This window comes from Anomaloglossus baeobatrachus, chromosome 9 (genome assembly GCF_048569485.1).
Source record: "Anomaloglossus baeobatrachus isolate aAnoBae1 chromosome 9, aAnoBae1.hap1, whole genome shotgun sequence".
NCBI lineage: Eukaryota > Metazoa > Chordata > Amphibia > Anura > Aromobatidae > Anomaloglossus > Anomaloglossus baeobatrachus.
In genome coordinates, this window is record NC_134361.1 from 90,402,819 (window position 1) to 90,419,197 (window position 16,379).

Below are 16,379 nucleotides of genomic sequence, written 5' to 3' on the forward strand. Positions count from 1 at the left end.
CGGATTTTTCAAGTTCGGGTCCGCTCAACACTACTAACAATAAAAACACAAAGTGCTTGTGCAATACAAAACATTTTTTGCCAAAAGGAAAGAAAAAAGGTAGATCTCACCAACATTTTCTCCACAAATCCAAATACGGAGTCACAGGCTGGAAGGACCAGGGTCAGCAGTCGGGTAAATGTGTATCAGCCCCTGTCATGCCCGGTGAATGAGCTTCCACCCTGACAAGGGCAGCACCCTAGTAAGTGGTCTGCCCTGCAACCTTATAAAGGAAAAAAAAGACGCCCTCCCGGTTACCTCTTATTACACACCACATCTATTATTGATTTAGTGGTGGATTTTTTTTTTTTAAATTGTTGTTAAACACAAAGGTTTTTTTTTTTTTTTTAAAAACCCTTACTTAGCACAGGATCAGTGGAAACCAGATGACTTCATTGGATGTAAAGACATCACCATAGACATCAATGCTGGATTCTGATCCACAAAAAAACAGAACTGACAAAGTAATCTAATAAAAGAAAAAAACAAAAAAAAAAACAACAACAACAATGGAAATGCGAACAAATCTAATGCACTATGGGTCAAGACTGATGAGGGAAAACTAGTGTCTGAATGTTCTTGTCATTTTTTTAATTAGCTTCTGATTGCAACATATTTATTATGCCTGAGGTGTCAACCATCTACAAATTTCTGAACAGTCTACAAAAAATTTTTTTTTACTTTTTACACTGTCTAGAAAAAAAAAATTGTACACACACCTATGATTATTTTAAAGCTGGAGAAAACTTCCTGCTTCCTACTGCTCAGGCAATATTCCCCAACTCTGAGGACTGATTTCTCTAGCAGGACAATGTGCCATACCATACAGCTAGGTCAACAAATGTGTGGATGAAAGATCACCACATTAAAACCCTGTCATGGCCAGCCCAATCTCCAGACCTGAACCCCATTGAAAACCTCAGGAATGTAATCAAGAGGAAGATGGCTAGTCACAAGCCATCAAACAAAGAAGAACTGCTTACATTTTTGCATCAGGAGTGGCATAAGGTCACCCAAAAGCAGTGTGACAGACTGGTTGAAAGCATGCCAAGACGCATGAAAGCTGGGGTTAAAAATCATGGTTATTTCACAAAATATTGATTTCTGAACTCTTCCTGAGTTAAAACATTATTAGTATTATTGTTTCTAAATGATTATGAACTCGTTTTCTTTGCATTATTTGAGGTCTAAAAGCAGTGCAGTTTTTTGGTATTTTCATCATTTCTCATTTTCAGAAAATAAATACAAAATGTTATGCTTGGAAATTTGGAGACGTTGTCAGTAGTTTATAGAATAAAAGAACAATTTACATTTTCCTTAAAAATATACCTATAAAAAGAGAAAAATCAGAATAACTGAAAATTTTGCAGTGGTCACTTAATTTTTTTTTGCCAGAGCTGTACATGGCAAATATTCAATCAGAAGAAATGACATAAAAATGAAAAAAAAAACAAAAAAAAACAAAAAACAAAAACCTAAAAAGCTAACAATAGGAATACAGATGATCTGCTAAAGGTTCCAGGGAAAGAAGAAATAGACCTCAGTCATTAAAGGGTTAAATGTCACCACTATTGTGAAGGAACCAGGAAAAAAAAAAAAAAGGTAAGTAATTTCAATCTAAAATGATGAGAGGAACTTTAATAGTAGAAAGCCTATAAATGGCAAATACTGGGAAGATGAACCTTTAAGAGTAGTCTAAAAAAAACCCAAAACATTCTGAAGGTCTTCTCTTGAGGAGTTTAATAAGGGATCAGGGATTAATTATTTTCAAGAACGATTCTTCCAACAGGGAATTTGTGTTTATTTGGAAAGAGACACTAAGGGAATAGCAGAGCTACAACGCTTAGTCCGATACTTCAGTAGGAAGATAAACGCTTCTTTTACCAACTCCATTAACTCCCATGAATAGGAGTAAGGCCTAAGCCACACGGCGAGAACATCGGTGCGAGTGGAGTGCGATAAAACATCGCATTCCCCTCATACCAATATTGGCCTATGTGTCAGCACACAAGAGCGATTATTTTCTCAGCCCTAATCAGACCGAGAAAACAATCACAGCATGCTGCGGGTGTAATGCGAGACTCTCTTCTCTCGCATCTGTGGCGCCCTGGACTAGCCAGGTAGCCACAGACAAAACACACCCCCAGACAGTTACATTAGTCAGACACAAAACCCTTGTTTCCTCCCTCCAGGGTCTGATGTCCACACCAGGTGGGGCGGAGCCAGGCGGTTGGCCCCACCTACTGAGGAGTTCACAGACCTGAAGGCGGGAAAAAGCAGTGAGTTAGAGTTTGGAGGAGTTGAGTTCAGGAGGTGACAGTGAGAGGTCACGTACTACAGGTGTCTGGGTAGGAGCCCAGGCACTGACAGCAAGGTTGGCAGACGGTGGTGGCCGTCTGCAGGAGTTGGTGGAACTCTGCAGAGCTGTAAGGACTGGGGCTGGGCGGTGGTCCACCGGTACCGGACCGGGGAATGGAGTGAAGCTAAGCACACAGGCAGGGCCATCGGACCCCGACCAGGCTTGGAGTCGCCGTCAATAGTCGAATCCAAATGTGACAGGAACCCCCGGGGTTCCCTAACAACCAAGTCCCGATTGAAGGCAACAGCTCACACCGTGAGGATATACAGCCACCTCCACCATCTAGAAATCCAAGGGCCAGCGCCTACGGGCAAAATGGGCTCCTCCGGTATCTATACACCGGGGAGCGGACTACCGTTGGGAAGCCATTGGAGTCAACTCAGTACACAAAAGGTGCAGGGAGAGACAGCCACCATCACCTGTCCGGGGAGAGACACTGCAGACGGCTGCGGGACCCGTCCATCCAGCCGTTTGGTTTACTGGAGACTTTGTGCATCTCTTGCTGAGTGAGTACACCCGTGCCATCCGGCACTGCGCCGCGCTGTCCCTGCAACCCTGCACCTCACCGACCCTGCCTCCCCATCACACCACTGGGCCCCGGGACCACCAACCCCTACCCATGGAGGGGGAAAACAACATCCCAGCTGCTCCCTACCATCGCTCCCGGGATCCCCGTCACCAGCAGCAGTGGTGCCCACCTTCACCACAACCCGTTGGTGGAGTAACGGACTAAATCCCCAAACAAACCACCCCCTTTTCACTTACGGACGAGGAGCGCCCCTCAGGTTCCCGTATCCGGCCCACCGCTCGAGCCACCGAGCAGCAGCAGCAGCGCCGGACCCAAGCGTTAGCAAGCGCAGCGCCCCGCCGCCCGCGACACATCCATTCAAGTGAATGGGGCGAGAGAAAAGTCGCAGTGCACTCGCGGTACACCGCGTGTGCAGAGCGAGAATCGCAATAGCTGGCTACGGAGAAGAGAGCTAGATAAATCCCTCCCTTCCCTCATCCGTGCCGCCCCCCCCCCTCCGCAGCGCTGGCCCACCCCTCCTCAGAGCCGGCCCGCCCCCCGCAGCTGAGGTCCGCTCGCACAGTTGGACCGCAGTCGCAGGGATACTAGCATGACACTCGGCTCCTGCTGTGTTGCCAGCGCGAGCCAAGTGTCATGCGAGCATCACACTAGTGCCCCGTGAGGCCCCGGCCTAAACCTTTAGCTGCAGAGCAGTAGGGTCCTGATTTATTGATGCATTTGCGCCTTATTCATCTTACCATATGCAGCTCTTTTTATTTAAACCCACTTTATGAGTTTGTTTCAGATCAGCCAATGTGGAGAAAAAAAGAAAAAAAAAAAAATGATGTGGGCTCAGAGCGTGAGCTTGCATCAAACTAAGGGACACAACCAAGGATGTACCGGTACGTCCTTGGTCGTGAATGGGTTAAATATTGATCAAGCCCCAAGGCAGGGTATTGAAGTTGAACTCCGTAATTGACAGACCATGGTATCTTATCTTTTTAGTCTCTTGTAATAGGGTCAGTGCCACAAAATTGTAGTACAGTTGAAGGGCAAGAAGGTGGATCCAGGAAACTACCGTCCGGTATGTCTGCCATCAGTGGTGTGTAACATATTTGAGGGCATAATGAGAGAACATGCAGAAATACAGTATATTGCAGAATAATAAAACCGACTACGAGATTGGATTCATGAAAGATGAGTCATGTCTATCCAACATACTGGGCTTTTACGAGGAGATAACTGCAAATTTGGATATTAGTCAAGTGGTCGATGTCATATCTGGACTTTGTATTTGATTCTGTACCATATAAAGAAAGGAGAAGGGTTTACTATATTTCCATGGATAAAAAACAAAAAAAAAACAAAAAAAAACTACTAAGGGGACAGGAAGCAAACTCACTGGAAACAGGATAAACTTAGCACAGGAGTGCCACAACGATCAGCAGAGGGGCCTCAAGCATCTGGGCTAGGACTAATTCTTCTTTACTCTCTTCATTTTTGACCTTTTGATGTGTGTTTTTTTTCTGTGCTCCTCCGTTCCAAAACGAATATCCCCTGTTAAGTAACAGGTGTGAAAATGTTCTTTTCAACCAACTGTGTGTATTCCAGAACACTTATTTGTGGGTGTTTTCTTTCACTCCTCCAACACCAGAAGATCAAAACACAGCCATGCACAGAGAAGTTCCGGGATATACGCTCAGTTACTTGATGTTGACATTTTCACCATTACCAGGGGCAAAACATTTTCGTAATTGCTATACTCATAAAAAGTACGTTGAAACACTCATGTATTCGTTACGAATAGCGAGTATAATGCAAGTCAATGGGAAATGCAAGTAATTTTCTGCTGGGCCCAACAGAGAGGTCTGGGGACCTGAGGAAAAGGCTGCAATGGATGGGAAAGTGATTAAACTGAATGGGGAGAGCCTGGAGAATTTGCCTGCATGCATTTCTGAGAATAATGCTGGAAACACATCTATGCGAGTAAAATCGGTCCGAGTTGGCTGAAAAAAACTCGGCTGATTATAGTTCACATTAGGTCAGAGTGCAATGCAACTGCACTGCGATCCTGAGATTTTTCTCATGATTGCAGTGCGTGTGCAATGCGTGTGTGATACTTTTTTTTTTCTCAGCAGCTGTCATCTGCTATTCAGCTCTGCTACATGGCCGCTGACAGCAGCCACAGACAGCCATGTAGCAGAGCTGAATGGCAGATGACAGCAGACACAGACAGAGCCGCACGATCAGAATGAACTCGGGTGAACTTCACCCGACTTCATTGTCATGCCGCAGCTCTGTCTGTGTCGCATCCTGATTAGTGGTCACCCGTGAAGGACTCACCGGTGACCGCTAATCCCCTGAGTGACTGACTTGAGCAACGCAATTAGCGCTGCTGTCACTCAGGTTACCCGCGGCCAGCTGGATCCTCCCCGCGTGACCGCAACTTACCTGTGACTTAATCGCTATCACTCGGGCGACTTGCTGTCACTGTTGGAGGATCCAGCGATGGCCACGAGTTACCTGACTGACATCAGCTGATCGCGCTTCTCACCTCAGTTGCTGCGTGTAGGTGACAGGAGCGGCGGTGTCTTCTGCAGCTCCTGTCACCTTCATGTAGCAGAGCTGGAAACGACGCGGGACCTCCGTGGATTACATCGGACAAGGATGGGTTTTTTGCATACTTAATAAAGTGGTGAACGAGGGTCTTTGTTATTGTTTATTATTTCAAATAAAGGATTTTTTCACTGTGTGTGTTTATTAACTTTAATTTACAGGTTAATCACTGGGCGTGTCTCAGACGCCTGCAATGATTAATCTAGGATTTAGTGGCAGCTATGGGCTGCCATTAACTCCTTATTACCCCGATTGCCAACGCACCAGGGCAAATCGAGAAGAGCCGGGTACAGTCCCAGAACAGTTGCATCTAATAGAAGAGGCCATTCTGGACGGCTGCTGGCTGATATTGTTAGGCTGGGGGGATCCCCATAACGTGGCGCTCCCCATCCTGAGAATACCAGCCTTCAGCCGTATGGCTTTATCTGGCTGGTATTAAAATTGGGGGGGGACCGCATGCCGTTTTTTTTAATTATTTATTTATTTTACTGCACAGCATAGACACGCCCACAGGCTGCTGTGATTGGTTGCAGTGAGACAGCTGTCACTCAGCGTGGGGGCGTGTCTGACTGCAACCAATCATAGGTGCCGGTGGGCGGGTAAAGCAGGGAATATGAGATTGAATAATGAGCGTCCGGCTTTTTCAAAAGAGGAGAAGCCGCCGGAGCAGTGTGACCGCCGTGCAGCGCCGCGCTGGTGATCGGGGATCGGTGAGTATGAGAGAGGGGGGGGGGAAGAGGGATAGATCGACATGGACAGAGAGTGAGGGACAGAGATAGTGACCGACCGACAGAGAGAGAATAGAGACCGAGAGGGAGAGACCGACTGACAGAATAGTGATTGACAGACATTGGGAGACATCACTCGTTTCCAGTGTTTTAGGAAACATGCGAGAAATGTATTTAGAAAATCGGATGTCACTAGGATGGTGTGAATGCCGTCCCGTGACATCCGATTATTTACACGCTCCCATAGACTTGCATTGGAGAGACTCGCCGAGAAACTCGCAAAAAAGAAGCATGCTGCGATTTTTTTCTCAGTCAGATTTGGACTGAGAAAAAAATTGCGAATGCGAGCTGAATCATTGACTAACATGTGTCCGATTCCAATGCGAGTTTTTCTCGCATTGCTCTACTGCGAGAAACTCGCAAGTGAGAAGCAGCCTAAGGATGTCACAGTATTATGCCACTGATTCTCTCTCCAAGTGCTTCCTACTCACCGATCACGGCGCAGCACGGCAGTCACACTGCTTCGCTGCCTCTCATTGTTCATCCCTACCGCTCATTAGCCTCATCACATATTCACTGCTTCTCTCTATGATTGGTTGCAGTTAGACACGCCCCAAGCTGAGTGACAGCTGTCTGATTGCAAACAATCACAGTCGCCGGTGGGCGGGTCTGTATCGTACAGTAAAATAAATAAATTAAAAATCGGTGTGCGGTCCCCCCCCCAATTTTGATACCCAGCCAAGATAAAGCCTCACAGCTGAGGGTTGGTATTCTCATGCTGGGGAGCCCCCAAGCCTAAAAATATCAGCCAGAAGCCGCATCCATGAGATGCGACAATCCCAGAACTTTACCTCGCTTATCTCGAATGCCCTGGTGCGGTGGCAATCGGGGTAATAAGGAGTTAATGGCAGCCCATAGTAGCCACTAAGTCTTCGGTTAATCATGGCAGGCATCTATGAGACACCCCCCATGATTAATCTGCAAGAGAAAGAAAATAAACACAAACAACAAAAAATCCTTTATTTGGAATAAAATACAAAAAGCCCCCTCTTTCACCACTATTAACCACTCACACAGCCCTCCTGGTCCGAGATAATCCACACGAGGTCCACAATGGTCCTGGCTCTGCTACATTGGAGCCTGGAGAGACCACAAACATGTACGATTTCTCCAGGCTCTGGGACACACTGACAAGGAGGACCCGGCTGCCAGCAGTGACATCACTCAGTTCATCAGGGGTCATACCCTGGTTCCCACGGTATGACCTCTTTTGACCTGAAGCACTCTGGCCTAAAGTGCGGGACCGTGTCCCGTACCCTGCCAGTACTTTAACAGTGACAGTGCTGTCCGGGGAGAGCGGTGATCACAGCCCGTCATCAGCTGTGAGCTGAGTTGCAGTCAGACAGCTGTCACTCAGCTTGGGGGCGAGTCTTACTCCAACCTATCACAGGGAGAAGCAATGAATATGTGATGAGGCTAATGAGCGGGTAGGGAAGAAGATTGAGAGGCAGTGGAGCAGTGCGACAGCCGTGCCGTGATCGGTGAGGGTGAAGCGCTTGGAGAGAGATGCTGCGGAATTACTGTGATTGATTAAGAAGCCCAACATGTTTAGTGGCTGCAAATCATGTGTCTGAACAGTCATACGCCTAAGTGCCCCTCGCTACATATCCTACTCCTGTGGTGTAAGGAGCCCTCCAGCTCATTGTAAAGGAGACGAGCTGTGGTGTCATGACCCCATTTGGGTGGAATTGAGTGAAACTGGCAAAAAAACACCAAAAGTTGCAATTTGTTTTGCGCAACTTATTGTTCAATTTTTATCACTTTAGTTATCAAAGTATTTTACACCAGAATCATGGTTAAAAAAACACTGATGAATATGAAGGTTGAGATTAGCGATGATCACGTGCCCACTTTGATGCCAGGTTAACATCAAGAACTGATATTGATATAGGGCAAGACTTGTATTATTGTAGCTGTATTCACATCCGGGCACCGCACTGAATTTTATTATTGTGAGATTTTTGCTTATTAAACTTGTGGGGGAAAAAAAAGAAAATTTTGTGAATATGAAACCAACTTCAGTATTGTTTTGTCAAGTGCAAAACTGCCCACACCTGTCGCTCCGCACTTCTGGCTCCACTGCCCACACCTGTGGCTCCGCTGTGAGCACGTCGCTCTGCACTTGTCACTCCCCTGCCCGCACCTGTCGCTCCGCACTTCTCACTCCACTGCCCACACCTGTGGCTCCGCTGTGAGCACGTCGCTCTGCACTTGTCACTCCCCTGCCCGCACCTGTCGTTCTGCTGGCCGCACCTGTCAATCCGTTGCCCGCAATTGTCGCTCCGTATTTGTCACTCCGCGTCCCGCACCTGGCGCCCTGCTGCCCGCACCTGTCACTCTGCAGTTGTCACCCAGCTGCCCGCTTCCATGACTCCACTGGCCGTACCTGTCGTTTCCCTGCCCGCACCGGTCCCTCCGCACTTGTGGCCCTGCTTCCTGCTCCTGTCACTCCACTGCCCGCACCTGTTGCTCTGCACTTGTCACTCCCCTGCCCACATCTGTCCCTCCGCACCTGTCGCTCCACTGCCCGCACCTCTTGCTCCACACTTGTCACTCTACTGCCCGCACCTGTCCCTCCGCTGCCCGCACCTGTCACATCGCACTTGTCGCCCTGCTGCCTGCTTCCATCACTCCGCTGGCCACACCTGTCCCTCCACACTTGTCACCCTGCTGCCCACACCTGTCCCTCCGCACCAGTCACTCCACTGCACACACCTGTTGCTCCGCACTTGTCACCTCACTGCCCGCACTGTCACTTCGCACTTGTCACCCTGCTGCCCACATTAGTCACTCCGCTGGCCGCACCTGTCGCTCTTCACTTGTCACCTCGCTGCCCGCACCTGTCACTTCGCACTTGTCGCCCTGCTATCCGCTTCCATCACTCCGCTGGCCGCACCTGTCACTTCGCACTTGTCGCCCTGCTATCCGCTTCCATCACTCCGCTGGCCGCACCTGTCGCTCCGAACTTGTGGCCCTGCTGCCTGCACCTGTCACTCCACGGCTCGCACCTCTTGCTCCGCACCTGTCACTCCACTGCCCACATCTGTCGCTCCTCACCTGTCACTCCACTGCCCACATCTGTCGCTCCGCACTTGTGGCCCCGCTGCTCGCACATGTCGCTCTCCGCTGCCCGCCCTCACACCAGGCGCAGCAGCACCTACCGGTCCCGTACAGCCACAGCTCCTCCTCCACCCGGTCACTGGACGTGGAGAGCCCCGGGTCCTCGCATGGTGCCGTCTCCGGGGCTGGCGAGGGGTTCCCGGGCCTCGGAGATGCCGCCGTGTTCATGCCGTGCAGGTAGCGGTGAGGCGCACAGCCGGAGCAGGGAGCCAGGTGCGTCCATCTCCAGGGGCCCGGGCACCTGCTCCCTCCCCCAAGTCCTAGCGCCGCCGGTTACACGCCGCCTCCGCTAACAGCGCCCCCTCCCCTATTTCCCTCGGAGGAGTCCTCAGCTGCTCGTCCTAATTCTTCACGTAGTGATGGAAACTTGTGCGGGATTTCCCAGAGCTGCAAAGTCACAGACCTGCAACCGGGTGTGAGGGAAACCCAGCTCTATGGAGGGGCACCGGTCACACACTGCGTCCGGGGAAACCGCAGGGACTGTGCGCTCAGCTCACACCGCGATCTGTATGGATTTTATAGATTTGTACAATCATTTTTTACTATTATTGCAGTTAGCGGGGAATTGATTAACCCCTTCACGACCTTGCAATTTTCCATTTTTTTTTCTCATTTTGATGTTTTCCTCCTTTTCTTCCAAGAGTCACAATAATAATAACTATTCTATTTTCCGTCCACATAGCCGTGTGGGGGCTTATATATTGCGGGACGAATTGTACTTTTGAATGACTCCATTCGTTTTATCACAGAATGCAAAGGAAAGCGAGAAAAAACAAGTGCGTTGAAATTGCAAAAAAATTGCAAATCCACGATTATTTATTTTTTTTTTATCCACTGTGTTCACTATTTGCTAATACTGATCTGGTGTGATTCCCGAGGTCAGTAGGAGTTCCTAGATACTGAACATGTATAGTTTTTTTTATTTATTTATTTATTTAATTATTTATTTATCTGAGTGGTTTGACTTTGATATTTATCCTTTTGATATTTTTCTATCATTGCCTGGTGTTTATTTTTATATGGTGGTAAGGTATATGATTAAATAAATATTTGAGTGGTGAAAAAAAAAATTCGATATTTCTAAGAAAAAAAAAATGTTGCTTTTGTCTCCATTTTCTGTGACCCATAACATTTTTTTTTTGGGGGGGGGGGGGATTTGGGGCTGTGTGAGTTCTTATTTTTTGCGCCTTGAGCTGACGTTTTTATTGATACAATTTTTGGGTAGATGCCAATATTTTAGAGACCAAAAACATAACTCTGGCGTTCTGATTATTTTTCTCGTTGCGCAGTTTACTGATCCCAATAATTGATTTTATATTTTGATAGATCGGACTTTGACGAACACAGCGATACTATTTTTCAGAATTTAAAGCGGGCTTTACACGCAACGACATCGCTATCAAGATGTCGATGGGGTCACGGAATTCGTGACGCACATCCGGCCTTGTTAGTGACGTTGTTGAGTGTGAAACGCAGGAACGGCCGTTAACAATCAAAATTACTCAACTAATCATTGATCGTTGACGCGTCGTTCCTTTCCCGAATATCGTTGCAGGACGCAGGTTGTTAGTCGTTCCTGTGGCAGCACACATCGCTACGTGTGACACCGCAGGAACGAGGAACATCACCGTACCTGCAGCCGCTGGCAATGAGGAAGAAAGGAGATGGGCGGGATGTTACGAGCGCTCATATCCGCCCCTCCGCTTCTATTGGGTGGTCGCTTTGTGACGCCGAACGAACCTCCCCCTTAGAAAGGAGGCGGTTTGCTGGCCACAGCGACGTCGCTAGGCAGGTAAGTACGTGTGACGGGTCCTAGTGATGTTGTGCGCCACGGGCAGCGATTTGCCCGTGACACACAACCGACAGGGGCAGGTGTTTTCATCAGCAACATAGCTACCAAAATCGCTGTATGTAAAGCCCGCTTAAGACTCACTTTTTTCGCCCCAAATTTGGGAGGAAAAATGGGGTTGCGTCTTATAATCCAAATGTACCTCAATCGCTAGGAGGGGTCGTTGATGGTGGTGGAATATGATGGTCGTTTTGATATGGAAATGAATATTCACTGCATCTGCTGCCGCCGCTTTCCTGCATCGGCAACTCTGCTCCTGCCTTTAGCGCGCCTGTGATTGGGGGAGCAGGGCAGTGACTTCATGCGCTGCCCATCACACACCAAAGTCAGTTGCCAGCATCAGAAGAGGATGTCACATGCTGGGGGAGCAGAGGGAAGGTGAGCAAAATAATTTATTTTTTATATGTGCAGCATAAAGGGAGGCATATATACCAAGATGGACCCATGATGTGGGACATATATACCACAATGGGCCCATGATGGGGAACAAATATACCAGGATGGGCCCATAATGGGGAACATATGTACCAGGATGGGCTCATTATGGGGACATATATACCAGCACATGCCCATGATGGGGAACATATATACCAGGATGGGACCATGATGGGGACATATGTACCTGCACGGGCCCATGATGGGGAACATATATACCAGGATGGGCACATGATGGGGAACATATATTTCAGGATGGGCCCATGATGGGGGACATATACAGTATATCAGAATAAGTGACATAACTATCATGATGGGGAACATATATGTAAGGATGAGGGACATATATTTCAGGATGGGGAACATATACAGTACACCAGGATGGTGGACATACAGTTGAAACCAGAAGTTTACATACACTCGCTAAAAAGACACATCTGCATGTTTTTCTCACTATCTGACATGAAATCAGAATAAACTATTCTCATTTTAGGGCAATTGGGAACCAAAATTATTTATATTTACCAAATGCCAGAATAACGAGAGAGAGAGAGAGAGACTTTCAATTTTCATTTTTTTTTATTACTGTCTGCTAAGTCAAAAGTTTACATATATTTCATTAGTAATTGGTACCATTGCCCTTAAACTGTATGACTTGGGTCAAACTTAATGAATTTGTTTCCACAGGCTTCTCACCAAATTTGGTAGGAATTTGGGCCCATTCCTCCTGAGTATAACTGAGCCATGTTTGTAGGTCTCCTTGCTCGCGCCTACCTTTTCAGCTTGGCCCATAAATTTTCTATAAGATTGAGATCTTGGCTTTCTGATGGCCACTCCAAAACATTGACTTTGTTATCCATAAGCCACTTTAACAGTTTGACAGTATGCGTCATCAGGTCATTGTCCATTTGGAAGACCCATTTCCACCCAAGGTTTACGTTCCTGGCTGATGTCTGGAGATGTTGCTTCAGTATTGTCACAGATGCCATCTATTTTGTGAAGTTTACTAGTCCCTCCTGCAGCAAAACAACCCCACAGCATAATGCTACCAACCCCGTGTTTCACAGTTGGGATAATGCTCTAAGGCTATGTGCGCACGTGTGCGCTCTGCACCGCACCTAAAACGTGCGCTTCAGAGCGCAGCTGAAAAGCTGCGTTCTGAAGCGCATGGTGCCGGCAGAGAACGTGCGCTCTGCATGCTGCCTCTCCCTATAGACAGCATGCAAACCGCACGGAAGAAGTGACATGTCACTTCTTAGAGCGCAGCGATTCGGGCAGCAGCTGAATTGCTGCGTTCTAATATGTCACGTGCGCACGGCTCCTGCACAATCTCCATAGACTGTGCAGGGGACGCAGGACGCATGCAGTTACGCTGCGCTGCAGATCGCAGCGTAACTGCATGTAATACGCACACGTGCACACATAGCCTTAGGCTTCAAAGCTTCTCCCTTTTTACTCCAAATGTAACGATGGTCATTATAGCCAAACAGTTCCATTTTAGTTTTGTCAGACCACAGGACATATCTCCAAAAATTAAGGTCTTTGTTCCTGTGTGCATTTGCAAACATTAATCTGGCTTTTTTATGTTTCTTTTGGAGTAATGGCTTCTTCCTGGCAGAGTGGCCTTTCAGTCCATGTTGTTACAGTACTCGTTTCACTGTGGATAATGACACAATCTTACCAGCTTCCACCAGCATCTTCACAAGGTCTTTTGCTTTTTGTTCTTGGGTTGATATGCACATGTCTGACCAAAGCACATTCATCTCTGGTACACAGAACCCGTCTCCTTCCTGAGCGGTATGATGGCTGGACATTCCCATCTTGTTTGTACTTTGGTATAATTATTTGTACAGATGAACGAGGCATTTTCAGGAATCTGGAAATTGCACCCAAGGATGAATCAGACATGTGCAAGCACACAATTCTCTTCCTGAGATCTTGGCTGATTTCTTTTGACTTTCTCATGATGCTACACAAAGCAGCAGTGTGTTTCAGGTGTGCATTAAAATACATCCACAGGTGTGTCTCTAATTAACTCAGATGTTCCCAATAAACCTATCAGAGGTTTCAAATGCCATGATGACATCATATGGGCTGTCCCATATTGTTTAAAGGCATAATACTCAGTGTATGTAAACGTTTGACTTTGCAGAAAGTAATAAAAATGCCTTAAAACAGTCTCTCTTTCATTATTTTGGCATTTGGCAAATATAAATAATTTTGGTCCCTAATTGACCTAAAATGGGAAAGGTTTATTCTGATTTCATGTCAGATACTGAGAAAAACATGAATGTGTCTTTATAGATAGTGGATGGAAACTTCTGGTTTCAACTGTATATACCAGGACGGGGAACATGTATAGCAGGAGGATGGTGCCCAGGATGGGGTACATATATTCCAGAATGGGGAACATACATACCAGCAAGAAGGACATATATACCAGGATAGAGGACATATATACTAGGATGGGGGACTTATATACTATGATGGGCCACATATATACCAGGATGAGGGACATAGTGTATACCAGGAAGATGCCCGGGATGGGGGACTTTAGTACAGAATTAGGGTATATTACCTCCATAACCGTGTCGGCATCACATCCCTCCCATAACGGTACGACACGACATCACGGTTTTTGCTTCATTTTTTTTCCTGGTATTTGTCTGCTTTTCTAAATACGAAATATCTTAGAAAAATCAGGCTGCAGGTGTTTTAGGTTTTTCCTGATGAAACCATAAGACAGTGCATAACATTCATTAAGGCCCATTTCACACATTCAGCATTTCGCCGGATGCCAGATCCAGCACGCATGCAGTACAATACATTCACTTACAGTGGAAGCGCGACACCATGCGGACAAATGCGGTTGTGCATGAAGCACACAACCGCATGGTGTCGCGCTTCCACTGTAAATGAATGTACTATACTGCATGCGAAATGCCGGATGTGTGAAACGGGTCTAATAGTGCAGATACAAACATATCTTTCAGAAACATAGTGTGAGCTAAAGGCCACTTTACACGTTGCGATATCGGTACCGATATCGCTAGCTTGGGTACCCGCCCCCATCGGTTGTGCGACACAGGCAAATCGCTGCCCGTGGCGCACAACATCGCCCGGACCCGTCACACTACTTACCTGCTCTGCGACGTCGCTGTGACCGGCAAAACGCCTTTTTTCTAAGGGGGCGGTCCGTGCGGCGTCACAGCAACGTCACTAAGTGGCCGCCCCATCAAAGCGGAGGGGCGGAGATGAGCGGGACGTAACATCCCGCCCACCTCCTTCCTTCCGCATTGCGGGAGGCGGCAGGAAAGGTGAGGTTCCTCGTTCCTGCGGCGTCACATGGAGCGATGTGTGCTGCCGCAGGAACGACGAACTACATCGTACACGCTGCAGCAGCGATATTTGAGAATGGACCTCCATGTCACCGATGAGCGATTTTGAACATTTTTGTGACGATTCAAAATCGCTCATAGGTGTCACACACAATGACATCGCTAATGCGGCCGGATGTGCGTCACCAATTCCGTGACCCCAACGACATCGCATTAGCGATGTCGTAGCGTGTAAAGCAGCCTTAAGACCATACATAGAGGTCATACTTCAGCTTTTTAACTGCAAGGCCACATGCACACGTTGAGTATTTTGTGAGGTTTTTACCTCAGTATTTGTAGCGAAAACCAGGAGTAGAAGAAAAGTATAATGGAAACACGGCATCACTTCTGTACTGTTTGCCCATTCCTGGTTTTGGCTACAAATTCCGAGGTAAAAAACTCACTGAAAAGTATAGTCAACATGTGCACTCTTCCTATTACTTTCTATTGTACAATCACTTTGCTGTTTATATGGTCAGTGTTTTAAATGTTTTTCTTCCACTTCAGATTTTGAAAAACACCTAAACCAAGAAAATAAAGTGTGTGTGTGTGTCACTTTTTTAGCCCCTTCACCCACGGCTGATTTTTCGTTTTGCTTTTTTGTTCCCCTTTTTCCGAGAGCTATAACTTTTTTATTGTTTCATGAATCTTGCCATATGAGAGCTTGTTTTTTGAGGGACGAGTTGTATGTTTAAATGAAACCATACGTTTTACCATATAGTGTACTGGTACTGGAGAACTGCAAAAAAAGTTCCAAGTGCAGAAAAAGTGCGATTGCATGATTGTTTTTGGGATATTCTATTCACCGTGTTAACTATCCGGTAACACTGATGTGTCGGTATGATTCCTTAGGTCAGTACGAGTTCATAGATACCAAATATGTATAGGTTTACTTTTATTTAAGGGGTTAAAGTTTGTCCAAAAAAAGTGGCACACTTTTTGCGCCATTTGCCACATCTCATAGCGTTCTCATTTTTCAGGATCTATGGCTCAGTGACGGCTTATTTTTGGTGTCTCAAGCTGATGTTTTTAATGGTACCATTTTTGTGCAGATGCTACATTTTGATCGCCTGTTATTGCATTTTGCGCAAAATTTGCAGCGATCAAAAAACGTAGTTTTGGCATTTGGAATTTTTTTGCTGCTTTGCCATTTACCAATCAGATTAATTTTTATATTTTGATAGATCCGGCATTTCTGAACGCTGCGATACCAAATGTGTGTATATATTTTTTTTTTAACCCTTTAATTTTCAATGGGGAGAATAGGGGTGGGTGATTTGAATTTTTA

General features: G+C 46.7%; 1 protein-coding gene across 1 annotated transcript in view; it reads right to left on the reverse strand.

The window, feature by feature from the left end:
• Positions 1 to 9,690, reverse strand: part of LOC142251248 (uncharacterized) — a 103,430-nt gene extending 93,740 nt beyond the window's left edge. Inside the window, exon 1 of the mRNA XM_075323876.1 lies at positions 9,472 to 9,690. Within this exon, the coding sequence (XP_075179991.1) occupies positions 9,472 to 9,598 (127 nt within the window). The 5' untranslated portion in view covers positions 9,599 to 9,690. The remainder of the gene's footprint in view (positions 1 to 9,471) is intronic.
• Positions 9,691 to 16,379: the final 6,689 nt, after the last annotated feature.